The sequence below is a fragment of the Tiliqua scincoides genome, chromosome 1 (genome assembly GCF_035046505.1).
Source record: "Tiliqua scincoides isolate rTilSci1 chromosome 1, rTilSci1.hap2, whole genome shotgun sequence".
Classification (NCBI taxonomy): Eukaryota; Metazoa; Chordata; class Lepidosauria; order Squamata; family Scincidae; genus Tiliqua; species Tiliqua scincoides.
Genome location: NC_089821.1, coordinates 312209877 through 312237454, shown reverse-complemented (window position 1 = coordinate 312237454; position 27578 = coordinate 312209877). Strand labels below are relative to the sequence as shown.

At 48.9% G+C, this 27578-nt stretch overlaps 1 protein-coding gene and 1 pseudogene across 1 annotated transcript in view; one reads left to right on the top strand and one right to left on the bottom strand.

Moving 5' to 3' along the window:
- Positions 1–27578, top strand: part of MDGA2 (MAM domain containing glycosylphosphatidylinositol anchor 2) — a 385901-nt gene that overhangs the window by 194059 nt on the left and 164264 nt on the right. The window contains 1 exon segment of the mRNA XM_066630339.1: positions 15214–15346. Coding sequence (XP_066486436.1) covers positions 15214–15346 — 133 coding nt within the window.
- On the bottom strand, positions 25297–25416 carry LOC136637384 (5S ribosomal RNA; annotated as a pseudogene).

Below are 27578 nucleotides of genomic sequence, written 5' to 3'. Positions count from 1 at the left end.
CCGGGCAAGGGGAGCAAACTGGAGGCGAATGCCAGAATGGCTCCAAAGGGGAGGGGAGGGGCTGCTTGCATGCCATGGTGACGCTCCCTGCAAAAATTAGTGTTTTGCACCCCCTCCAGCTACACCACTGCTAATACATCCCCAGTGCGTCCCTCCTTGCAGGAATAGGGAACATAACAGTCACAGGGCAAAGAACCATCCCTGTGACATGCAGGTGGCGTCGTGTTCCAGGCAGAGTCGTGGGGGTTCAACCAGGGCAAGGTCCACAGCAGCAGCACAAGCCCAGGAAGGATCAGGACCTCTGATGGTGATCTCCAGGGGCCCAGGCATTTAGACAGGTTAGCAGGTCAGCACTACTCAGTGAAGTTGGACCAAGAGCCTGTGACGCTCTGACTTCCAGCAGAGGCAGACATGAAGTTCCAGGGGCAGATTCTTTGCTAAGGTCCCCAAAGGCCCTGAGTTTCATCCTGCTTGTGTCTCTTGGCAGAAGGTGGGAATCCCATCATGCCCTGCTGGTGAGCCTCCAGGGGGCATCTGTCTGGCCTTTTGTCAGTCAGCCCTTCAAGGGGCTGACTGCGGTTGGGCAGTTCTTGTGCAAGAAGGCTCGTCCCTGGGCTTCAGAACCATGCTCGCAGTGGACTAGATGGGAGGCCTTGTCGGCTTCATGTGCATTCTGTTTCTTGGGAGGGCACAGAAGATGACAACCTCCAGAAGATGACAATTTCCAGAAGTATTTCCCAACTTTAGGGACAGGCTGGAGGGTTATTAGCATCTCTGATTTTCTCTGACTGGCTGTCTTCAGGCTGCAGCACATTCTTCACACCCACCAATAAAACACCAGATTGTGACAGGCACCTTTATTGATGAATTTACAACAAATGCAGCAGGGCAAATTAGACTATAAATGCCAATTCCCAGTGCGCATGACACTAAGGGGAATGACTCTAATACCTCCCTCCCCTGCAAGTATCTTAGGGCGAACCACTCGACTTGAGGCCAAGTCCAGTACAGCCCCTGAGAGCCCAATCCTGAGCGGTCTAGCGCGCAGGGCTGCCATGGTGCCAAAATGGCTGCTGCGGCATTCTGAATGTAACCAGGCAGCCACTGCCAGCTCCTCAGGGGAAGGGGACATTTGTCCCGTTCCCTGGATAAGGGAAGCAGCCCCGCAATGGGGCTACTCGATTCTACGGCAGCTCTGGAACTGCTGTAGAATCAGAGACCTGATTCGGTGTCAGACCACGTAGTCCCACACGGGGCTCAGGATGCAGAGAAGCGGAGCTCCACCAGTCCCACCCCCTCCCTCCCTGCTCCCTCCCCCACCACACCTCCTCCCTGCTCTACGCCCACCTTCCCCCGCCTCCCCCACCTCAGAATGCCTCCTCCCCACCTTCCCCCACATCCCCACTCACCTCTCCACCACCTGGTGGTCCGGGCAACTGCCGGGCGGTGGACGTGGGCCTAGCACCAGAGGTGGCCCAGCACAGGCTCCTGCTGGGCTAGCTCTGGCGCTGGGCCTGCAGTAAGGGTTTGCAAATATTTGCAACAGTGCGTGCATCGGGCCCTGAGTCAGCCCGTCCTCCTCGCCCCCGAAGGGTCAAGGGAGCTGAACCGCTCAGCCCACAGGACAAGACTTGCCAAGCTTTGCCAGTTCTGTCAAGGGATTGCCAACCAGCCTCCTCAAGCCAGTCAGGCATCATAAGAGTGGTCAATGGCCCTCTCCGACCTTGCTGCCTCAGATTGGACACCAGATATAGCAAAACTGTTCACCTTCACGCATCATGCCAAGTGACCAATAAATGAACCAACCAATGAAGGGGAAAACCTCGTCTTTAAACCCACCCCTCACCCGAGGCAGTCTGGGCTAAGTGAAAAAAAAAACAACTGCTAGCCAGGGCCAATCAGGCTGACAGCAAAAAATTCCTTCCTGGCCCTCAAGGAGCAACCAGTTAATCTCAATCTGTCTGTGGGACAGAAGGGCAGGCTAAGCTGCTGAGTCAGACTGGGCTCGGGCGCGAAAAATGTATGCCTAAATGAGCTCAGTCCCACCCCCAGCGAGACTCCTCTAACTCAGGGGTGTCAAACATAAGGCCAGGGGGGGGGCGGATGCGGCCCGCAGAAGCTTTTTATCTGGCCCTCAGACTCTCAGCTGCTGAGCAATGCTGAGGTGACACTGCTGAAAGGGTGGCCACCATGATAATTGGGCTCTCTCATATCTTGAAATATGATCAAGGTTTGTGTATTTTCTCTCCTGCCATTAGCAGCTAATGAGTTCTTACATGACAATAGTGCTTATTTCTGGTTTTGACCTGTTTAATGACATCACTTCCTGTGTAATGACATCACCTCTGGCCCTCAGCAGGCATCATGAATGCTCTTCAGCCCTTTGCATGAAATGAGTTTGACACCCCTGCTCTAACTGGAGGGAAGCCTCAGCCTTGTGCATGGGGCGAGACGGGGGCAATGGACCGTTAGCGCAGACGATGCGCTAATGGCCTTTCATGAGAAATTGATGTAGTCAAATGGCTTGGCGGTGAGATGACCACATCAAAAGGAATGGTGTGGTTTGAGCCTCCGTTCCCCCCTCTCAGGTGTGAGCAAACTGCAGGGTTTTTACCTGGAGGAGTGGGCACAAGCATCCCAGCGGGGGCTCTTTGAGGCTTTAATTAAAAAAGAAGGGCTTCTTGTGAGTTGGGATTCCTGGTCTAATAATGCTGTGATACGGAAATGTTTATTATCATCTCCTTTATTAGATAAGTTCTTACTGGGTTATATGATATGTCACATTAAATTAGATTCCATTTTGGAGAGCGCTTGCTTTTTTAGGCTCCTGCCTGGGATTCATTTTCTGCTTTGAATTTAATGAACAAATCAAGTTGCCAAAATGATAACTGAAGGCTTATCGCTAACCTTTCTATATTTATCAGAGGTCAGCCTGAATTAGTGTATCTCTCTTTGGGTGACTAGGAGATTGGAAAGATGCTTATTAAAAGGACAAAATGTAATTAAAAGTTTAAGAGTTGTAGATATATCTACCGCATATCCTCATGTGGGGGGCATAGAGCTCAGTGGTTAGAGCACGTGCTTTGCATTCATTCAGAAGATCTGGTCTAGCCTCCCAGCATCTCCAGGTCACAGATCTCAAGCAGAAGGTGCTGGGTAAGGTCCTCTTGCCTGAGATCACCTTGAGAGCTACTCCAAGAAGGCAATATTGGGCTCAGAAGCTAACTCTAGAATTCCCAGGTTTATTGGCAGCAGCAGTAATAAAAAAACTCAGGATTTCTATACTGTTTCTGAAAGCACCACCATGCACACTGTTGTTGGCAACCTTCAGTCTCGAAAGACTATGGTATCGCGCTCTGAAAGGTGGTTCTGGAACAGCGTCTAGTGTGGCTGAAAAGGCCAATCCGGGAGTGACAATCCCTTCCACACCGGGAGCAAGTGCAGTATGTCCCTGGCCTGTCTCCCTGGCTATGGGCCTTCCTTCTTTGCCTCTTAGCCTCAGACTGTTTGCCAAGTGTCTCTTCAAACTGGGAAAGGCCATGCTGCACAGCCTGCCTCCAAGCGGGCCGCTCAGAGGCCAGGGTTTCCCACCTGTTGAGGTCCACTCCTAAGGCCTTCAGATCCCTCTTGCAGATGTCCTTGTATCGCAGCTGTGGTCTACCTGTAGGGCGCTTTCCTTGCACAAGTTCTCCATAGAGGAGATCCTTTGGGATCTGGCCATCATCCATTCTCACGACATGACCGTGACATCACCATGCACAACCAGTGCCAATATTTGGGACAATTTACAGTAGCAAAGCTACAGGGGGTACAAAACAATTTGTTTTGCAGTTTTGCAGGTACCTGAACTGCACTACCTCTCCTTTGGAGCCATTCGCCTTGACTGCCCATGCGCTCCATCCTGCATGCACCTCTGTTTTGCTCCCACTGCCCAGAATGGCTCCGAAGGAGAGGGGAGGGAGAAGGGCTACATTCATGGCACTTTCATGTGCCTGCAAAAGTTAGTGCTTTGACCCCTTCTAGCTGTGCCACTGGTGCATTGTAGCGCCTGCAGTACTTATTGTGCTGCCCCAGGCTACATCACTGATGGTTAATCTTCTGTTCATTTGTCATGACTTCTTCTGGTTTGCACGCAATTTGAACCGAAGTTTCCCTCTTTCCTTATTTATGGTCCCATGGATGGCCCGTCCAGGATCTTATGCTGAGTGACTGTGTAATGTCTTCTGCACTCGCAAGACTGAGACCTCACCACATGATCCTCACATCGCATGATCTCCCACCCCCAACAATTTTCATCATCATTATATGTTATAATTGCAGAGCCCAACTATGAGATTACATGTGCTATGTTTACACTAATTAAGTCATTAGATATAATAAGTGTAATTACACAAATTGGCTGAGGAAAAAATATTTTGACAAATGACTGAAATTTCCATGGTGTGCACTGAATTCAAACTGGGTGATCTACCCTATATTTTCTGGGGGGCTGCCCCCCCGCATGATAATTGCTTAAACAAAATTCTGTTAATAGATTGCTTTGTGAAACTTGGGGTGCAGTCCTAACCAATTGTCCAGCAGCAAGGTAAAGGCAATGCAGTTCTGAAGGAAGGTAACAAGCATTCCCTTAACTTGAGGAGGCCTCCATGACTGCCACCCAACTGCAGGATTCAGCTCATGCCTGACTGACACAGCTATGAAAGTGCTGGAAAGTTGGATAGGATGTGGGTCTTAATAACATCCAACTGGGTGTTTTCTGTTACTGCAAGTAGCGCAACACTGCCCTTGTCGATGGTGTCAGGTGCATTCTCTCTCTCCCACAAACCTTTCTTCGGCAGTGCTGTGGGGCAAGAAGGGAAAACAAATTGCTCTTTATGTTAAAGAAATAAGCAGATTTGTTTAATCCAAAAACAAAGGAAAAGGTGTACAGGAATTAGGAGACAAAAATGAAAAAGGATCAAATGAAAGACACTCGTAATCAGTCTATACTTGAGACTGAAGGCAAAGTTCAAAAGAAATAAAAACCTTTCCTAACTAAAAATTTTGCTGACTTGGCATAATTCTCTAACCTAGCAAGCTAGTGCCTCATAGAACTAGAGAGAAAGAAATTAACCCTCCCCTGGCTGGGTAGCATCATAGCTTTCATCCTGATTTGGATGGCATCCTACAACTTTTTTTAGGTTGTGAGTTCATTGGAAACTGGGAACCATTCATTCATTCATTCATTCATTCATTCATTCATTCATTCATTCATTATTAACAGTATTTACGTATATACTGCTTTTCAGCTGAAAGTTCACAAAGCGGTTTACAGATAAAAATCAAATAGCCACTGGCTCCCTGTCCCAAAAGGGCTCACAATCTATAAGATGCAAAACACCAGCAGACAGCCACTAGAAAAGACAGTGCTGGGGTAAGGAGGGCCAGTTACTCTCCCCCAGCTAAATGAAAGAGCACCCACTTAAAAAGAGCCTCTTACCCAGTTGCAGGGGTTCATTCATTCATTCATTCATTCATTCATTCTTTCAATCCATGTAAATCCTTTTGAGAACTTTTTTTTTTTTAAAAGAAGTATATGCAGTAATAACAAGTTAAACAAGCTGGTCAGCTAGGGTCTTTTGTAGCGACCGGCTCCCCACACACTTGGAAATTAATGGACTCTCAAACTTACCATTTCCGTATCAAGTGGGCTGTCAGGACTAATGCCCAGGTGTGAGCCAGGGGTTGCCCATCCATTAGGCAAGGTGATGTGTGTTGCATCTGTGGCATGTTGTGGGGCAGGGGAGAGAGAGAGGGTGGCAGATTTGGGGTGCCCTTCACCCTGAGACTGTCATTGCCACTGCCTTCCTCCAGCCTGCTGAGGATACAACACACAGATACACATTCTGCTTGCTAAATTTGAGTGGAAAGTCTATCACCCACCTCCTTACCTTAGTCCTTGAACAGTTTCTTCAAATACTGAAGTGCAGGACTTCCAGTTTGATTTGCAGGGACCTCAAGAGCGAAAGGTTTGTGCAGTTCCTTTATATATTTGTATAGATATTTATATACATCCCCTGGGGGCTGGGGATAAGAATAGGCCCTCAGTTTGGCTGTACTTGTCGTAAGAGGCGACTAAAGAGCCACCGGGTAGATGGGACTCGTCAGCCTAGGAAGGCAGCTCATCTGAGAGAAGGAAAACTCTGATCCCAAACCTCCACTGCCTTGTGGCTACATCCAGTTATGGAAAAGGCTTCAGGAGTCAACCTCGAGGCAAAATCCAGAGCCGGAGTCCCTGAGGCAGTTCATGGCTGAACACAGTCACGTTCTGGCAACTCCTGCGACGCCGCTGGAACCAACCGTATTGGCTTCTGCCTTTCCATTGGACCATTTCAGCGACGTGGAGAGGGTGGATTTGCTGCATTGGTAACAGTCTATCCTCCATATCTACTTTACCCAGGCGTCGCGCACTGGAGAGAACATTTTGTTCCAGAACCACTATTCAGAGCGCGATACCATGGTCTTTCGAGACTGAAGGATGCCAACATACATCTTGCATATATACACCTTGCATGCTGCGGTGATGCTCCCTGCAAGACTTAGTGCCTTGCACCCCCTCTAGCTACTCCACTGGGTACCAGTAGAAAAGAAAGTAAAGCACAATAAGTAGAAACCTTCCCGTTTTTGTCCTCTTCTAGCCCTTGTCCCGCATTCACTGCGGTTCAGTTCTCCAAGGAGATCTCCTGAGTAGCTTCTCTGTAGTTTGTCTGCTGATTTACAATTTGGAATTAATGACCTGGAGCGGCAAATTCATTCACCTACGAGTTGAGTTCTTACAAAGTATGTGATTTTTTTTCTCCCATTACTTCCTTTAACTTTGAGCGGGCAGATCAATAAATCTATATTGTTCTTCTTCATCTCTTTGATACTTTCTTCTTGCGTATCTGTGCAGTGAGTTGTTACTTTGCATTTCAGAGAAGTGCTAAGCCCCCTCCCATCCTCTGACCCATTTCTAGATGAGCAGCACAGTCCCGTGCTTGTTGACTCAGAAGGAAGCCCTGCTTACTGACTCCCGAGGAAGTGTGTTTAGCTTTGTGACCAGCAGGTGCACAACAGCCTCAAACTTTAGATATAGGCTGATGGGTTCTGTGCTGTCTGTGACAGATCAGGAGAGAGATCTTGGGGTGGTGGTGGACAGGTCGATGAAAGTGTTGACCCAATGTGCGGCGGCAGTGAAGAAGGCCAATTCTATGCTTGGGATCATTAGGAAGGGTATTGAGAACAAAACGGCTAGTATTATAATGCTGTTGTACAAATCGAGGGTAAGGCCACACCTGGAGTATTGTGTCCACTTCTGGTCACCGCATCTCAAAAAAGACATAGTGGAAATGGAAAAGGTGCAAAAGAGAGCGACTAAGATGATTACGGGGCTGGGGCACCTTCCTTATGAGGAAAGGCTACAGCGTTTGGGCCTCTTCAGCCTAGAAAAGAGACGCCTGGGGGGGCATGATTGAGACATACAAAATTATGCAGGGGAAGTATAAAGTGGATAGGGAGATGCTCTTTACACTCTCACATAACACCAGAACCAGGGGACATCCACTAAAATTGAGTGTTGGGAGAGTGAGGACAGACAAAAGAAAATATTTCTTTACTCAGCGTGTGGTCGGTCTGTGGAACTCCTTGCCACTGGATGTGGTGCTGGCGTCTAGCCTAGACGCCATTAAAAGGGGATTGGACAAGTTTCTGGAGGAAAAATCCATTACGGGGTACAAGCCGTGATGTGTATGTGCAACCTCCTGATTTTAGAAATGGGCTATGTCAGAATGCCAGATGCAAGGGAGGGCACCAGGATGAGGTCTCTTGTAATCTGGTGTGCTCCCTGGGGCATTTGGTGGGCTGCTGTGAGATACAGGAAGCTGGACTAGATGGGCCTATGGCCTGATCCAGTGGGGCTGTTCTTATGTTCTTATGTTCATATGTTCCATCTGAAAACCATCCGATGCATGTGAGCATGGTGTCCACCGGAGCACTGGGTAGGGGCTGTAGTGTGGCCAGAGCCCAGCTGTGAAGAGTTGCTTTCCACTCAGAATGCCCAGGTCCCATCTCCAGTCAAAACAAGCTAAGGCAGCAGGCTAGGAAATAGCCCTTCTGCAGGGCCTCTGAGAGGAATTTTATCAGGGGGTACAAAGTTTCTTTTGGGCCCCTTTGCAAAGCAGAGCAGGGGAGGGTAGTGACAGGCGAGCAGAATAGGGGCAGGGAGGGGCAAAGCAGGGTGAGGGGAGGGTAGAGGCAGCTGGAAAAGTCTTTGGAGCCCAGGTCTACCCACCCATGTGGCCTCAGTAGTGTCCCCAGCATCCCCGATCATGGTAGTGTCCCCAGCATCCCGTACCGGCAACAAGTCGGAGTAGACAGGCAAATGTCAGCTCCCAGGAAATTTCTGGGGCCCCTCCTTTGGCTCCTTGGCCCCCCTTTTGACCCTGGGCCCGGGTACAAATTACCCCCTTTACCACCCTCTCTTAGGCCCTGCCCTTCTGTGCCTGAGACCTTGGGGAATAGCTGCCAGTCTGACGAGACTGCAATAGGTGGCATGGACCAGCAGGGTCTGGCTAGCAGAGGGCAGCTACAGATGGCCAGATACAAGGGTGTTCTTTTGCCATTAACAAAAATGCTTTGTTGGCATGATTCTAATATGCTACATGACCAAAAGTTTCTTTGGGAAGTTCTAAAAATGGAATATTTCTTCATGCAATGTATAATTAATTACCCCATAGCAAGAAATTGGCTCTTTAAAAGACTGGGACAGCTCAGGAAAGCTCCCTGTTCAGGAGCAGTATATCCCTGACAATTAGGTGCTGGGGACAGACAAGATGGGAGGGCTGTGGCCTTCGTGCCCTACTTGTGAACATAAGAACAGCCCCACTGGATCAGGCCATAGGCCCATTTAGTCCAGCTTCCTGTATCTCATAGCGGTCCACCAAGTGCCCCAGGGAGCACACCTGATAACAAGAGACCTGCATCCTGATGCCCTCTCTTGCATCTGACATAGCCCATTTCTAAAATCAGGAGGTTGCACATGCACATCATGGCTTGTAACTCGTAATGGATTTTTCCTCCAGAAACTTGTCCAATCCCCTTTTAAAGGCATCCAGGCCAGATGCTGTCACCACATCCTGCGGTAAGGAGTTCCACAGACCAACCACATGCTGAGTAAAGCAATATTTTCTTTTGTCTGTCCTAACTCTCCCAACACTCAATTTTAGCGGATGTCCCCTAGTTCTGGTGTTATGTGAGAGTGTAAAGAGCATCTCTCTATCCACTCTGTCCATCCCCTGCATAATTTTGTATGTCTCAATCATGTCCTCCCTCAGGCGCCTCTTTTCTAGGCTGAAGAGGCCCAAACACCATAGCCTTTCCTCATAAGGAAGGTGCCCCAGCCCCGTAATCATCTTAGTCGCTCTCCTTTGCACCTTCTCAATTTCCACTGTCCTTTTTGAGATGTTGCGACCAGAACTGGACACAATACTCCAGGTGTGGCCTTACCATTGATTTGTATAACAGTATTATAATATTAGCCATATTGTTCTCAATACCTTTCCTAATGATCCCAAGCATAGAATTGGCCTTCTTCACTGCCACCGCACATTGGGTCGACACTTTCATCGACCTGTCCACCACCACCCCAAGATCTCTCTCCTGATCTGTCACAGACAGCTCAGAACCCATCAGCCTATATCTAAAGTTTTGATTTTTTGCCCCAATGTGCATGACTGTACACTTACTGACATTGAAGCGCATCTGCCATTTTGCTGCCCATTCTGCCAGTCTGGAGAGATCCTTCTGGAGCTCCTCACAATCACTTCTGGTCTTCACCACTCGGAAAAGTTTGGTGTCGTCTGCAAACTTAGCCACCTCACTGCTCACCCGTCTCCAGGTCATTTATGAAGAGGTTGAAAAGCACCGGTCCCAGGACAGATCCTTGGGGCACACCGCTTTTCACCTCTCTCCAATGTGAAAATTGCCCATTGACACCCACTCTCTGCTTCCTGGCCTCCAACCAGTTCTCAATCCACGAGAGGACCTGTCCTCTAATTCCCTGACTGTGGAGTTTTTTCGGTATATATATTTTGGGCTTCCCAGAGGAATATGGCTGGTCACTGCAGGAGGCAGGATCCTGTACTCACTAACAGCCCAATCCTGAGCTCCCGTGGCATGCAGCTTCAGTGGCACTGAAAATGGCTGCTGCCAGATCCTGCACATCATGGGCTACCTCATGGGGCACCTCAGGAGAAGGGGACTTTCGTCCACTTTTCCCAGGTAAGGGAAGTAGACCCGCAATGGTAAAGGCATTTGTGTAGGGCGCCGAGCCCCACACGAACAGACAGGATACGGTGGTGCAAAGCCGCCTCCCTCCCTCCCTCCCCGCTCCCTCCCCGGCGCACCTCCCACCCGCCCTCTCCCAGCCTCCCGCCTCCTGCCTCCCCGTCACGCCTCCTCCCTGCCCTCTTTCCGCCCTCCACCTGCCTCCCCCCTCCCCACCCTTGCTTACCGTGCCACGGCTTGGCAATCTGTGAGTGCCGAGTGGCAGAGGCCGAGCGCCCGCACAGCACTAGCCCAGCGCCCACCAGCATTGGGTAGCACGGGCACTGGTCCAGCAGTAAGGCTCCCAAACGTGCCTTACGGTATGTGTGTGACAATACCCGCTGGTGGTAAGCTGGCACGCACTGTTCAAGATTGGGTAAGTCCAGCAAGGCTCTACTTATCTATGCATTTTATTCAACAAACATTTGGCCTGCTTTGTTTGGAATTTCAAAACTTCAAACATGATATCACGTGATCGTTAGAACAGTGTACCATTACAAAAATATTTGCAACAGAGAAAAACAGCCATGAAAAAGCCATGCCCTTCACATCAAAACAGCAGGCAGGCTGAACAAACACAGAACAACCCTAGACGGAGATGACTACAGCACTTCTGATGTCCGACACCCCATCAGATAGAATCACGTTCACCTACCTGGCACTAAGACCCCACAAGGGTCAGCACCTGGCAGCACACAGCTCTGAGAATCCAGAGTGGGGGTTTTGTAGCAGAGAACGCTGGATCTCTGGGCAGGAAGTCTGGTCTAGAGGGTTGAGCCTCCATTTGCCTGAAGATAACATCCACAAGGTCGCCAGTTGGAGGCCACCGTGCGACCTTGAAGCAGCTGACAAGCTGAAGCCGAGCTATTTCCATCTGCTCTGAGCGTGGGAGGATGGAGGCCAGAATGTGAAGCCAGATCAGAAAGAAACATCTGAATGTTGTGGTTCTTGGAAGATAGAACCTTCTTTCAATTGTAAAAATCCCTATGGGATTTAAAGAGCCTGCCTATGTAAACCACCTTGAATAAAGTCTGAGGAGATATCTGAGGACCTAGAAAGGCGGTATATAAATACCTGTTTTATTATTATTTTTATCTTCAGTCCCCACTGGCCCTGTGTCTGCACCCAAAGGAAAGACCCATAGGGGCTGCAGTGGCTTATCTGGGGGTAAGGAGAAGAGTTTCCCCTTACCTCTGGCTGAGCCACTTTGGCACCCTTTCTCGTGCTGGATACAGCACAGCCCTCCTGACCTGCCTGTTCCAGCGCAAGATAGGATTGCGCTATAAGATAGACATGAAAACAATTTAAAGAAAACAACCCAGAGAGAGCAGATGAAAAACAATAAGCAAGACCTCCCTTCGCCCAACAGCGAAAAAGGTTTTAGGTCTGGGCATGGATGACAGTGACCAGAACACCCGTGTCTTGTTCTTCTCCTCTTTTGATAATAATAATAATAAATAATAATAAAACTTTATTTTTATCCTGCCCTTCTCCCAAAAAGGGACCCAGGGCGGCTAAAAGGGACCCAGGGTGGCTGGGAGTGAGGAGACCTCACAGGAGGAAGGGACATATCCATGTATTCCTCTCTTTTCACATTGCTCCTTATTTGAGGGTCAGCAGGGAGATTTATTTTAATTCACACTTGTCACAAAAAGGGGCATTTAGATTCAGTGGCGTGTGCTGGTATCTGCTTTGGAACAAAGGCATTTGCCCAGGCATCCAAAAACAGTGTTACCTGTGTTTTCCATTTAAGCCACACCCCCTCCCACAATCCCTGTTGCCTATTGTGGTGAAGTTGTGTTTGTTCCCCTTTGTGTCCTTGAAAGTTTGTTTTGTGTTTCTGGGGGGGGGGGAGTTAAGAGGGAGAGTTGACTTTGAATGAAGAAGAAAAGGTAGGGAATTAGCATTATCCAATTAGGAAGTCGGCGGGTTTCTGCTGGAAGATAAAAACTCAGGAAACTCTTCTCTTCTCTTTCTTTTGCTGTTCAGGATAGTGGGAGGGGAGGGTCAGAAAGAGTGTTTGGTGGTGTGGAAGAACTAAGCAGTATAAGGTCTTAGTTTGGTGGTTAAGCTTGTCTTTTCCCAATCATTTTATAAATCTTTTGTGGTTGTATTGTACTGATTGTTTAAATTGGAAGGGTTGTATTATACAACCACTTGATGTTTATATGTCTTAGTTGTATTTTACGTTGCAAAGATTCTTTTATTCTGCCAATGTCGTTGTGGTAAATGTGAGTTGGTGTTTTGTTTTTTTTTGGTTTCTCCCTTTTTATACTATTACATTCTTATCTGCCTTTCTTTCTTTTGTTTGGGAATTATTGGAGGTGATAACCCTCCTCTTTTTATAAATTTTCCTAAAAGGTAACCTTTGGAAAGACCTTAAAGGGCTATGCCCTGGGAACCTTGGGAAAGCCTGGGATGGTGGCAGTGGGGGTATAATTAAGCTTGTTCACATTTGGCCATGACGCATCTGGCTTGTCATCTCTTCGTCTAGATCAGAGACATCTAGCTCTCTAGGCCTAGATCAGAGTCCAGTTCCTGGAAGCCTTTCATGCCCAAGATATTGTGAGCGCTGCCTCACCCCCTTATGGACAGAGACACAAATGGGTCTTGCCACTCAGCAGAGAGCTTTGTTCTTACAGGTTCCACTCCTATCCATGTGGAATTATTTGCATAACATCTAAAAATAAGTTGAGCTGAAACGTAAGGTTGAAAGCAGCACAGCAGCTTGATGGTTACAGTGGTGTGGGCTGTGTGGTTCTGCCCAGTAGCATAGTTAGAGGGGTGCAAAGCACTAAGTTTTGCACGGTGCCTCACTGAGGCAGCAAGCGGCCCCGTCCCCCTCCCCTACTGAGCCATTCCAGGTTGCTAGAGCAAAACGGAGGTAACAGTGGCCGCATAATAACAAGATGAGCTAAGCGACAGTTAAAGAAAAAAGGCAGGGAGAAACAGAAAAGTCTTGACTTCCTACTGGAGGGAGCAGTTCTCAGCTCAAGTGGGAGAGAGTTTCAAAGCTGTGGCACTGCCACAGGGAAGGTCCCTCATGTAGGTGGGCTCTCTCTGATGACCTCATGGGGTATGTTGTCTCATAAGGGAGGAGGTAATCTCTTGGATATCCCAGCCCTAAACCATACAGGGCTTTGGAATTCAAAATCAGCATGTTGAATTACACTCAGAAACAAAGCAGCAGCAAGTGCAGCTCTAACTGAGCCATAAGAAGAGCCCCACTGGATCAGGCCATAGGCCCATCTAGTCCAGCTTCCTGTATCTCACAGTGGCCCACCAAATGCCCCAGGGAGCACACCAGGTAACAAGAGACTTGCAAGGCTTCCTGGGAATTGTAGTTAAGAACATAAGAACAGCCCCACTGGATCGGGCCATAGGCCCATCTAGTCGAGCTTCTTGTATCTCACAGTGGTCCACCAAATGCTTCAGGGAGCACACAAGGCAACAAGTCACAGCCTGCATTCTGGTGCCTTTAAGAGGGGATTGGACAAATTTCTGGAGGAAAAGTCCATCATGGGTTACAAGTCATGATAGGTATGTGCAAGCTCTTGATTTTAGAAGTAGGCTATCTCAGACTGCCAGTTGCAGAGGGCACCAGGACACAGGTTGTGTGTCCTGCTTCTCCATGCCTAGATCAGAGTATGGCTGCCCAGGCGGAAGTGAGCTTGTGGCTACCCAGGCGAAAGCGAACATGACGCAAGCATTTCTCTCGCCCTCCTCCCCAGAGTGTGACTTTTACACTGGTACCTGGGGAGCCCCTTCCCACTCAGGGAGGTTTCCCTTCTTCCACCACCAGTGTCCACCTCTACAGCTCTCAACTGTGCAGCTTCCCTCCACTGTCACCACCAGCCTTCCACTGCCTGCCACAGACACACTGTCACCCAGACACAGTTTGCTTGGCCACCAACTAAACATCCAGAAAATCTTCCAAGCCCCCACAGAAGCCTTGCTGGACCAGAGCTGAACCTTGCTGGACTACATCCAAGAACACTCCATTCCCCTACTGCCCATGAAGGGGGTTTCTTCACAGCAGGTCTGGCCTTAGGAGCTGCAGGGTCCAACTGGAAACTTTTGTTTTGTTTTTGTGGGTCCACAGGTTCAAACCAAAGTCTGCAGAATCTGATAGATATGCAGTAAATAAAATTTATGATAGACTTTCTGTCTCTGTGGTAGAATGGAAAGCCTTCAAAATGTGTGCTTCAAAAGTGCATGTGAGTTAATATTGCAGATGCAATACAAGGACATCTGCAAGAGGGATCTGAAGGCCTTAGGAGTGGACCTCAACAGGTGGGAAACCCTGGCCTCTGAGCGGCCCGCTTGGAGGCAGGCTGTGCAGCATGGCCTTTCCCAGTTTGAAGAGACACTTGGCCAACAGGCTGAGGCAAAGAGGCAAAGAAGGAAGGCCCATAGCCTTTTGATATAAAAATTGTAGATTTACACAAATTGCATATGTGTAAATCTACAAGTAAACAAACAAAATGTGTAGATTCCTTTTGAAAAACAGTTATAAAACCATTTCTTTTAGTGAGTGTGAAATGATTTAGTAGAAATATTATTGTATCGGGGGGGGAAATCAAAATGTCTGTTGAAATGTTTTCTTGTGTGTATTTGACAAGACTAAGGTTGCAATTCTATCCACCCTTTCCTGGGAGTAAATCTCATCAAACACCATGGGACTTACTTTTGAGTAGACATGCATGGGATTGGGCTGTAAAGCAGATTATCCTAGCATGGGGGCCCCTTAGGCACAGGGGTCCAAATGGGAGCTTAAATTAACTTAAAGCTGGCCCTTCTTCCAGCAATTAACTTTATTACCTGGTTATCGTTCTTGGAATCGCTCAGTGTTGCTTCTTCTGCCGGCCACAGGGTGAAACCAAGATCTTGAAGCTGAAGAACCTTCGACCGCAGGACTACGCCAACTACAGCTGCATCGCCTCAGTCCGGAACGTGTGCAACATCTCGGACAAAATGGTGTCCTTCAGGCTCTCGAACAAAACAGGTATGTGCACCTTCAGTGGGCGTCAGTGGAGTAGCCGTGGGGTGGCTACGTGGCGCTTTGCGGTACCCGCAGTACTTACCACAGTACTTCCCACCTAGCTGCATCACTGCTGGAGACCACTCCGTCCTCACTCCTTTCCCTTCTCTTTGCTCATTGTTTGGGGAACGTTTAATGCTTGGTGCTGCCGCCCCAGTTGGAACCCCTGTGTGTTTAGGCTGTGAATGGCCCTGCTGTAGCGATTTCCATTGAGTACTTAATACACGAGGTACTATATTGTGTGTTTGCATTTATTTGGAGACTGCGCAATAATATTGTGTAATAAAATGCTGGAATGTGTGGTGATGATTGCAAGCACCCTTGGAAATGGAATTATTTTCATTCCTGTGCTGCTTTTCGCCAGCATTTGCTGCTTCCAGAGTCGTGCAGTGGGTGGGAAGGCAGGTGAGGCAGAGCCTCCCCACTGTGTCCTTACAAAAGCACCACCACCATATAAGTGCATGAGGTGCGGTGCTTGGTCACCTCACACGACAGCAGCACTTTTCGAAGGACTCCAGTGGGGAGGCTCTGCCTCGCCTGCCTCCCCACCCACCGCATGTCCCCAGCTGCTTCCTGAAATGATGGCTAATATTATAATGCCGTTGTACAAATTGATGGTAAGGCCACACCTGGAGTATTGTGTCCAGTTCTGGTCGCCACATCTCAAAAAGGATACAGTGGAAATGGAAAAGGTGCAAAAGAGAGCGACTAAGATGATTGCTGGGCTGGGACACCTTCCTTACGAGGAAAGGCTACCGCATTTGGGCCTCTTCAGCCTAGAAAAGAGACGCATGATTGAGACATGCAAAATTATGCATGGGATGGACAGAGTGGATAGAGAGATGCTCTTTACACTCTCACACAACACCAGAACCAGGGGACATCCACTAAAATTGAGTGTTGGGAGAGTTAGGACAGACAAAAGACTCAGCATGTGGTTGGTCTGTGGAACTCCTTGCCACAGGATGTGGTGACGGCATCTGGCCTGGATGCCTTTAAAAGGGGATTGGACAAGTTTCTGGAGGAAAAATCCATTACGGGGTACAAGCCATGATGTGTATGCGCAACCTCCTGATTTTAGAAATGGGTTATGCCAGATGCAAGGGAGGGCACCAGGATGAGGTCTCTTGTTACCTGGTGTGCTCCCTGGGGCGTTTGGTGGGCCGCTGTGAGATACAGGAAGGTGGACTAGATGGGCCTCTGGCCTGATCCAGTGGGGCTGTTCTTATGTTCTTATGACAGCTATGCAGTGGCTGGGTGTTGCTGGGCTTCCTTGGAGAAGATGCTTTTAACAATGTTCTTATTGTTCTTAGAGGATTGCTTCTTTCTTGGATTTTTATGAGATGGTTGTTGGCCTCCTCAAAAGTCACGTGGTAGAAAAGTGGGATGTCGACACTGGAAAAAAGTAGAAATAAACTCCTGTGTTAATGCAATAAATATGGGCCATCGTAAAATCCAGTCAGCTCCTTAAAATTGCTACCGGTTTTAGAAAAATTCCATTACTGTAAATGTAATCTAATCTAAATTTTAACATTATTGGCATAATTCAACAGGGACCTTTCGGTACAGGATTTTGGAAAACTGTGTTTGGATGACTCTCTCTGTGTCTCTCCTCCATACCCTCCCATTAGATTTAAGCCTGGACAGGCTGTGGGGAAAGACTGCTGTGTGTGTCAGGAACTGCTAGTGGAAGGCACAAGAAGGCATACCACATTGAGTGTGACCCCTGGCAGTTACACCTACCAGAAGGAAGGGATTACTGTCACTTCTCTCCCCAAGGTTCTTCCAAGGGTCCACTCTTTGCACTGACAGCCACTTGTGCCCCCAACAGCTTGGCCTCACCACATGGTGCTACCTTTGGGTGCTCACAATGACTTCTAGGGCTGGGTGATGTCCTGCAATGCAGGGGAGGTACCAACTGCCAGCAGATTACCAGGAATTGAATGAAGCTGTTTGACTCTGAGTGAAGGATTCCACAGGAACATGGTCAGGTCTGACAACTGGCTTCTGTGTGTATATTTTAACATAATTGTACTTTGCCGTGTATGTCATGAATGGTGTTGAAGAAACTTCCCCTGAGTTTCATGGGAGGCTTTCATGGGAGGCTTGTGGAGACATGAGAAATCAAAATGGAAATGTGGAAAGAGGGTAGCTTCTTACAGGTGTTTCAGTTGGTGTCAAGAGTCTCCAGGGCTTGCATGAGGAACCCACATAAAGTCCGAACAACAGTGGTTTCTGCATTCTGGGCTGACTCTGCCTACTCAGGCTGGCCATTGGGCCTTCCTGTTTTGACTAGCCCCCTCCCAACTCAGTGGCTGCCTTCTGCCTACCACTGCCCAGCTCTGAGAAGTACACAGGAAGTGCACTGGGGTGACTTGAGTGGACAGTACCTGTGGCCTCTGGGCTGGGTAGAGAATGTTCTGGTCCGTGGGTTCAGCCCCTCTGTTGTTTGCCTGCTTGCCACAAACAGATCTGTTTCTCTGAAAGCTTTCCTTGGGGAAAGATGGGCCTTCCAGAGGCACTGGTGACTCAGCAGCCAAGCATGCCTGCCTGCCGCCCACCCCCCAGCCAATTCTGCCTTGTTCCACCTAAAGCAGAACTCATTAGCAATTTCCAGCCAGTGTTTGGTGGAATGCTGTTCAGCCGTGAATGTCAAAACATTGGGGAGCAGGCAGGCTCAGGGATGCTGGGTTCTTCCTTAATATAAATGTTGCAAGGACACTGGAAGCTGGTAATGAAGGAAGCTGCCAAAGGAAGCCTTAATGAGTCTCCTGCTTTGTATCTGGGGCAAGATTTTGGGTTTGTTTGGATTTTGCGTCTTGGCTCTCTCTCCCAAAAATTATCCTCCTGGGTTTGTTTTGTTTTGTTTTGGGGGGGGGGGTGGAGTTTGAATTGTCAGGCAGGGAGAGACTCTACACAATTCAGTGAGCCAGTGTTTCCCAGTGGAGAGAGGGCAGGTTTAGGGAAAACTGACTGAACATCCCACCTCTGACTCTGTGGGGCTCTGAACTTGGCTTTTTGCTGTGGTGTGGAGGGTGATGCTGTTGCTTGGCCGAGGGCTGCTGGGGCATCTTGTGTCTGGAGGCTCTGCACCTCAGGCAGATGCTCACTGAGGGATCTACATGGTGGTGGTTCAGAATGAGGGGGAAGAGTACCACTACTAAGTGAGGAAAAGGGCTGAATAAAGGAGGCCAAGGAGATGGAGGGCCCCACCTCTCTCCATGCACCCTTGAGGAGGATCAGGGTGAGTCACACTCATTCTCAGTTGGTGTGCCACGGGAGTTTGGAAAATTGCTGAAAACCAGATTCTGTGGCTTTGTTTCGAGGGCAACTGTAGTGACAAATTTTCTGTCTCTCTTTAATCTACCTTTGAATGGACAGATAATTCATTACTACAGATAGTTACCCTGGCTGCAGAACACAGACAAGTCTCCCAGAAGCTGGAAGTGATATCACAAGTGGTGAAGCCCATAGAGAAGACCACAGAGGTCAGTGTACCATGGGAAGAAAGAACTCACATGCTGCAAGGTATTTTCCCAGAAGTTCTGGCCGTGTGTCTCTAAGACAGTGACGGAACTGTTGGGTTGCTGTGGCGGATTAGTCTGATACCAGGTATGTTTGGGAACCATTGCACAGCAGCCTTTTCCAATTGCTGTTGATTTATGTAAGAGATTTAGATCCCACCCGTCACCTTGCAAGCAAAACGTCCGCTGTTGTGTGGCCCTCTCTTACGCTGAACAGCAGAAGAAGCAATCCGATTGTTCTTGGATTGTACAACCAGAGACTACAGATGGTGGAAGGAATGGTTGAGTGCTCCTACACAGAGAAGACAGGCATGCTCAGGAAATCCTGTCCCTTGACATAGAGCTTCCCATGAACTAGGAGTTTTTTATATGGAGAAATCTGATTCTCTTCTTATCTTGCAGAGTGGCAGCATTTAGGAATGGATTATTAACTTGTCTGCTGCTTGTGCAAACCAGGTCTCCAACTGAGTGTGGGGGGGGTTTCTTTTCAGATGAGTATGTACAAGTGTGTGTGTGTGTGAGAGAGAGAGAGAGAGGGAGAGAGGTTCTGTCTGGCTGTCTGCTGGCTCTACCAAATTTTAATCTTGGCATGGGAAAATACTTCACTCACTGTAAGGAACATGAAATCATGTTTAGAGAGGCTTACAAAAGTCTCTTGAACGGAAACAGGGCTACTGCGTTACCCAACCTAGTGAGAGAGGCACTGTTATGTTGGAGAAATATTCTTGGCCATGGCGTCATCCTGCCAGTGATGAGGCTGCCCAGGCCCTGAAACCAGGGTTTTATAAGGCCTGGTGGGCAGGGATTGGATCCTGGGGATCAGATGATTGAGGGATCGGGCTGCCGCCTGGGACTGCAACCCTGGGACTTCAAAGCTCAGTCTGCCACATGGAAGCAAAGAACTGGTAACGCAGGAGGTTCAATGCAGGAGTACAATGATTGGGAGCCCAGGTCTGCCACATACCCAGCACCTTACATCTAGGAAGCCAGGGCATCTTTAGGATCACATCCATTCCCAGGAAGACTGCATGCTTTAAAGAACAGCATTCACAAGAACTGTCCTTCCCAAACCAGTTGCTTCCTTTTTTCACACAGTGTGTCGATCACATTTCCAAACGTGAAATAATTGTCAGGCAGGTAACTGTCCTCTCTCGTAAGAGCACTTTTTGCGTAGCCACAGTGGCAATCAACTGGCCTGCTTTCTAATCAGGAGATTGCCCAGCTTAATCAGAAACAAACAATTAAGCAGATGCCATCAAATCAACTTGCGTTCATCAGGAATGCTTCAGACATAATGGAGGCTTACGGCATTACACAGAGGTGTCATTGGGTGCATTTACACCCCCCCTAATTCAACAGCATAATTGTATCTGTTGGGCTTGAATGTGTGTCACCACTGATTCTCCATCATCTGCTCAAGACTTTCTCAGCAGCGAAAATGATCCTTCCAGGGGCGGCTTCCTTCAGCAAGGGGTTCTCATCCAGTTGTCTCAGTCTGGAAAATTGACTTTGAAATCTAGGTGTGATTGAAGATAGCAATGATAAGATCCATTTGCTTCACATGGAGACACTCAATATATACATTGAATGCAGAAGACCTTGTGCTGGATCTGTGTTAATAGCTCTCAGTTAGTAGGAATAGGGGAGACCTTGGAGTGTTGCAAGAGGGATCTGAAGGCCTTAGGGATGGACCTCAACAAGTGGGAAACCCTGGCCTCTGAGCGGCCCGCTTGGAGGCAGGCTGTGCAGCATGGCCTTTCCCAGTTTGAAGAGACACTTTGCCAACAGTCTGAGGCTAAGAGGCAAAGAAGGAAGGCCCATAGCCAGGGAGACAGACCAGGGACAGACTGCACTTGCTCCCGGTGTGGAAGGGATTGTCACTCCCGGATTGGCCTTTTCAGCCACACTAGACGCTGTGCCAGAACCACCTTTCAGAGCGCGATACCATAGTCTTTCGAGACTGAAGGTTGCCAATACAGGATGGAGTGTTGCTGAGAGCCAATATGCAGGGCCTGCAATCCCATGAATTAGTGGGTGTAACTTACAGTGCCCCAGGGATTGCATTCATGCTAATTACCATGTATGCAGAACTTTGAGTTTGCAAAATATTTTAATTGCACAGTACCAAGAAGGTATAGAGAGCCCTGCTGAATTTGACCAAAAGCTGCCTGTTTCAGTGTCTCTTGCTTCCCGTGGTGAGTGACTACAGAGGGCATCTGAGAGGTGCTCTGCAAAATGATGCCTAAATGAGTAGAAGTGCCACGGCTGAAAGGGCAGCCTTTGTGATAATTGGGCTCTCCCATGGCTGCCCTTTCAGCAGTGCCACTTCTACCGAGGCATCACTTTGTGGCTTAACAGCTGAGAGCAGCAGGTGGTAGTGCTGGGAGAGCCCAGTTATTCTGGGGGGGGGGGGGATGAAGAGCTTCTGTGGCCAAAAGACCTTAGGCTTGACACCTCTGCTCTAGCTCTATAACACAACAGCAGAGGAAAGCCCAAAAGGAAAAAGCATGGTGCCATTTTTTTTCTTTCTCCCCTGCTGCGAGACATGTGGATGGCCAGATGGCCCTTGGATCTGACCCAGCAGGCCTGGAAGGCTCCTGTTCTAGCCTGGCTGGAGCCCTGAATAGGAGAGCTCCTCTAGGACTGGGCTTCACAGGGTTTTTCTTGCAAGGCCCACACATTGTGGCTCCTAGTCACTGACAGGCCTCTACTCCCTGGCCTCTTTTCTTTTTTAAGGACATCCAGTGAGTGACGGCCACCAGGCATTCAGTGAGCTCTGTGCAGAAGTCCTTCCTTCTGGCTGTCCTGAAACACCTGGCAATGATGTTCCCTGAATCATCCCTTGGTTCCCTGTTTATGAGACAGGTTGTTCTACACACCACGGAAGCTTCTCATCTTTGGCCCATGATAAATGTGCCTGTAAACGAGGAATGTGGTCCAGTGTGGGACCGTTTTATGCTTGTGTGCCGGGCAAGCTGTGAAATGTAGCAAAACAGTGGTGTGAGGATATGGGGGCTTTATTACTTCACCTCTGCTGCAGTTTTGCCCCTCATGGCAAAACCCATCTGCTATTGTTAGTTCCATGAGCTTGCAGTGGAATCACAATCAAGGCAAACCCCACGGTGGAGACAAAGCACAAAAGCCCTCTCTATTCTCTTAGAACAGCCCCCCCCCCACACACACACACACTGGGCCAAATGCCACGTTTGCAGGCCTGTCTGTGTATCAACTTCTGATTACCACTTCAAGAAAAGTAATGTGGAGCTGGAAATGGTGCAAAAGATGGCATTCAACATCACCAGAGGCTGAACTTCCTTCCTTACAAAGTAAGGCTGCTACTGCATTTGGGGGTGGGGGGCATGATAGAGTCTTGTAAAATTATGCATGGTGGAGAGATTGGCTCGAGAGAGGTCTTTCTCCCTTGTTCACAACATTAGAAACTGGGGTCATCCAATTAAACTGCTTGGCAGGAGATTTAGGGCTGACAAAAGGAGCCAGTGTGTTTGTGGAATTCATTGCCACAAGATGTGATGATACCTTGGCTGTTAGCTTGGATGGCTTCGAATGGGAATTGAAGAAGTTCATGGAGGAAAGGCTAAATGTCTATGCACTTCCCCCTGGTTCAGTGGCAGGTACCTTGGAATTCCGACTGCAGGTGAGCAATGCTGGGAGAAGGGTCTGCCTTCATCTCCTGCTTGGGGATTTCCAATGGCCTTTCTGAGCCGGGGGCACACACCCAAATCTGGAATGACCTCCAGGCCCCTCTTAGCTCTGTGATTCCAGCCCCTGTTTGGGTGGCAGTTCCACTCTCATTTTGTGAATGCACTGCAGGTGGATTAAGCAAATGGCTCCATTGAGATTGCAGCAGCCCTTGTGACAGAAAACACCGTGCGACAGGTTCCTTAAGAAAGGATGATCCCCTGCAATCTCTGTGCCTGAGCAGTGCAGCACCATGTAATGAGAGTGCGCCATAAGCTGCCCTTTCATCTCCTTTGTCGAGGTCCAGGCTGAAAAGGGCGTGCCGACGCCTAATCCCTCCATTGAGTGCCGCTGTGTTTTGTCTACCACTTTTCGAAAGGAGAAAGAAAATCTGTCAGTGTCAACATATTAAGGAGTTATCTGGCTTGTGGTGTGTGAGTGCAAGTGTACACGCGTGAGTAATAGAGAAATTGTTCCTTTCGTGCGCATCATGTTCCCTGGCTCTGAGGATGCCTGTAATCCTTAGATAAGGAACACAGCCCCTCTAATGAGCAGGACCGAACAATAAAATGGGACAGGATTATTGTCTCTGTAGTGGAGAAATGGAACGCCACATGATGGATGTTTCTGTGCACCAAGCAGTAGATGACCAAGGGACAGATGAACGAGGACCAGCAGTCCAGCTCTCTTGTTCATTTGCAGCTTAAGATCATCCAGCTTTGTCGCAATCAAGGCACCTACTGCACCTCCCTTTGCAACAGTCCCCTTTCCATTAGAGAGGAAAGGGTGAAATGCTCTCCCTGCAGAGCAGGGCCTGATCCCGATTGGGACTTGCCTTGGCTGCTGTCTTAGTGTTTAAAGAAATGGCAGGGGCTTTAATAAAGGAGTGACATGATTCTAGAACATGGCATCATTCGTGGTGCATTACGGATAAAAATATGGCTGTCCCCTGTGGTCCCATAGGCATTGTCTTATTTTACCTAGAATGTGCTTGGAAGTATGCCAAAGCATGGTGTTAAATAGTAGTTAAAAGATAAATGGAAACCCCACAAAACCCTGGTAAGCCCTCAGCCTCCACCCGCAGGGTGGATTTGCCCCCTCCAAATCTGTGAACAGTTCCCCTATTTTTGCCATGAGTAAACAGCAGGGAAAGTGGAATCAGCAGTGACTTCACTGGGAAAGCAGAGTCCTGTTCAGGCACTCACTAAGTGGGGAGATGTGCATGTTCTCAGAGAGGACATGTGGTTGGAGGGGGCAGCCGCAGTGCACCGGCAAGGCCCAGGATGTGCTCCAAAGTCCTGCTCCCATCAGCCACGAGGGCAGCGTTGGCCCGGAGTGAGCTTTGTAACAAGGAGTGCTAGGCGCTCTGGGGCCGCTTCAGAGCCCTTTGATGCAGAGGCAAGACCACAGGTTTGTCTCACCCAGTGACTGCCTGAACTGGGAGCATGTCCGGAATAATTATATACTGTTGGCAACCTTCAGTCTCGAAAGACTATGGTATCGCGCTCTGAAAGGTGGTTCTGGAACAGCGTCTAGTGTGGCTGAAAAGGCCAATCCAGGAGTGACAATCCCTTCCACACCGGGAGCAAGTGCAATCTGTCCCTGGTCTGTCTCCCTGGCTGTGGGCCTTCCTTCTTTGCCTCTTTGCCTCAGACTGCTGGCCAAGTGTCTCTTCAGACTGGGAGAGGCCATGCTGCACAGCCTACCTCCAAGCGGGCCGCTCAGAGGCCAGGGTTTCCCACTTGTTGAGGTCCACTCCTAAGGCCTTCAGATCCCTCTTGCAGATGTCCTTGTATCGCAGCCGTGGTCTACCTGTAGGGCGCTTTCCTTGCACGAGTTCTCCATAGAGGAGATCCTTTGGGATCCGGCCATCATCCATTCTCACAACATGACCGAGCCAACGCAGGCGTCTGTTCAGTAAAAAGCACAAGGATCAGTGCTTGCAGTGATACCTGTAAGATGCTGCGCAGGGACCAGCCGGCATCCAGAAGGCCTGCATTGGACTGCAGCTTCACAACTGTGAAGAGACAAACTGCAGCATATTTGTAGTATTTAAATGATGGCGCAGAATATTTTTATTCATGCAGGCTGGAGTGGTATCACATTTATAAATTACCTTAGAGTGAGACTCCAGCAGTCCATAACAAATGCATGTTTTGATGCGTGTAGGAGATTACAGACAGTGTTCCAGGCTCTTTCAGTGATATGAAGTCTGACATCTGTTTTCCTGGCAATTTTTTTTTAATCCTCCTCTGGACCTCTCTCCCCCAGGGGTTTCTATTTTTGTCTTGCACTCTTCCTTGTTGGCATTCCTTTGCCTCATAAAGATGCTCCCCCAGTGGCATAGCTAGAGGGGGTGCAAAGCACTAAGTTTTGCAAGGAGCCTCACCACAGCATGCAAGCAGCCCCTCCCCTCTGGAGTCACTCTGGGCTGTGGGAGCAAAGCAGATGTGAATGCAGGGAGGTACTGGGGCAAATGCCTCTGTTTTGCGCCCCTGGCCCAGAAAGGGAGGTGGAGGGGCTGCTTGCAAAACTTGGTGCTTTGCACCCCCTCTAGCTATGTCACTGCCCCCCTTTATTCAGCTCTTGCTTGTTTTAACTTCCTGACTTCTCATTGATGTTCTGATTTTGACTATTGACTGTTTATCAGAGTTTGGTTGGCAACCTTCAGTCTCGAAAGACTATGGTACAAGCCTACAGCACCCGGTATTCCCAGGCGGTCTCCCATCCAAGTACTAACCAGGCCTGACCCTGCTTAGCTTCCAAGATCAGACAAGATCAGGCATGTGCAGGGTAACAGTTGCTGTCTACACTTGAGTTTTTAAGTTTATTTCATTTTCTATTTTGTGTGGGTCAGATTTTGAATCAAGAAGGTGGGAGTTTTAAAAAATAAAAGAGGCCTAAACCGTATGCATTAAGTGAGCATTTGGCCTTTGTGTACCTGTTGGTGCGAATTCTGGAGTAACAAAGACTGTGGCATGGAACTGTTGGGGAATAAAGGCAGAAAGAGAGGCTGGGGTAAGGCCACACAATGTTTTCTTGGAGAAGTCACGGGGGGCCCAATCCCACCCAACTTTCCAGCACTGATGCAGCCATGCCAGTATTGCATTCTGTGGTGTGGGGAAAAGAGGCCTCTTCAAGGTAAGGGAACATTTGTTTCCTCATTTCAGGGCTGCATTGCAGCTGCATTGGTGCTGGATAAGATTGGACCCCGGCACTACCAGCCAGGAGGCAGAGGCATTCAGTGCCACATTGAACCCTTAGCAGCTGCTGTTCATCAAGAAACAACAAACATGCAGTTTCCAAACGGTCTTGAAGGGCAGGGCCACATAGTCTGCTTTTTACAGGTCGTTCTCTTACCAGCACATGGACCGCCGCAGTCAGGTGTAATCAGTTCAGATAAGGCTGCAGTTGTAGCACGAGCTTGAACTGGGGACATCACCACCATCACCCCTCACCACCACTGCAGTCTGGCTATCCAAGAGCTCCTGCAACCCCACCTGGATCAGTTTGCTGCTCCAATACCCAGACTGCAGGGCTCGAGACCAGGAGGACCTCTGCTTTGTCCAGATTTAACTGCAGCTTGTTTGCCCTCATCATCCCCCTCTGCCTCCAGGCAACAATCTGGAACTTCTATAGCTTTCCCAGCATTTAGAATTTAGCTTCTGTTTCTCTTATCATTGTGTCATGAGCTGCTCTAGGTCCCTCCAGGAGATGAGCGTAAAGGAGCAAATAAGTCCCAGCCGTAAAGCACCTTCGCAGCGTTCAAGGCCCGTCTGGCTATGGGGAAGGAGGAGTGCCGTGGCCACCCCTGGTGCCTTTGCCATCTTCTCCTGACAGTCATTCATCTATAACGAAAGGGCCTCCCCCCCCCCGTCTAACTGATGCTCAGTAACCCTGTCAGCCCTGCTCTAGAATATTCTCCACCCTCTGGGCAGGGTCTGAGTACTGTCTGGCATTTTCTGCTTAATGTTCTGCCTGCTGGGCTTCGTGTGCTGGAGGAGTTGCAGCCCTTTGCCCTCTTCACATGCTCGGTGTCTGAGGCAATTACCGGCGGCACAAACAAGAGATTCGGCTTTCTGTGTGGGGATCAGGAGTGGGTCAGCGCCTGCAATATGCCACTCTTTACCTCCACTGTCATTCCCCATCTGCTTTGGCTCCCCTGCCCACCCTTTGAGGAAGGGAATGATGAAGGAGTGGTGATTAATGGCGTTGGTGCAGTGGCTTGAAGAGGGTGCTGTGAGCCTAGCAATCCCCTGCTTGGATCTTTCTGATGCTGTGAATGGTGTTGTTGTTGTTGTGATCTGATGTTTTTAATTGAATTGTTAGCTGTGGTGAGTCTTTGGAATGGGGCAGAATTTAACTTGTTTGACCAAAATCATTACTGGGCTGGGACACCTCACTTACGAAGGAAAGCTACAGCATTTGGAGCTCTTCAGTCTAGAAAAAGGTGCCTGAAGGGGGTCATGATTGAGACAAAAAAAAAAAAAAATTATGCAGGGGATGGATCGAGTGGATAGAGGGATGTTCTTTTCCCTCTCACCCAACACGAGAACCAGGGGACATCCACTAAAGTTGAGAGTTGGGAGAGTTAGGACAGACAAAAAAATGTAATGAATCTGTGACCACAGGACATGGTGATGGCATCTGGCCTAGATGCCTTTAAAGGGGGATTCGACAGAGTTCTAGAAGAAAAAGTCCATCACAGGTTACAAGCCATGATGCGTATGTGCAGCCTCCTCGTTTTAGAAGTAGGCTACCTCAGAAGGCCAGACACAAGGGAGTGGAAACAGGATGCAGGTATCTTGCTGTTGTGTGTGCTCCCTGAGGCCACTGTGACATATAGGAAGCTGGACTAACATAAGAACAGCCCCGCTGGATCAGGCCATAGGCCCATCTAGTCCAGCTTCCTGTATCTCACAGCGGCCCACCAAATGCCCCAGGGAGCACACCAGATAACAAGAGACCTGCAA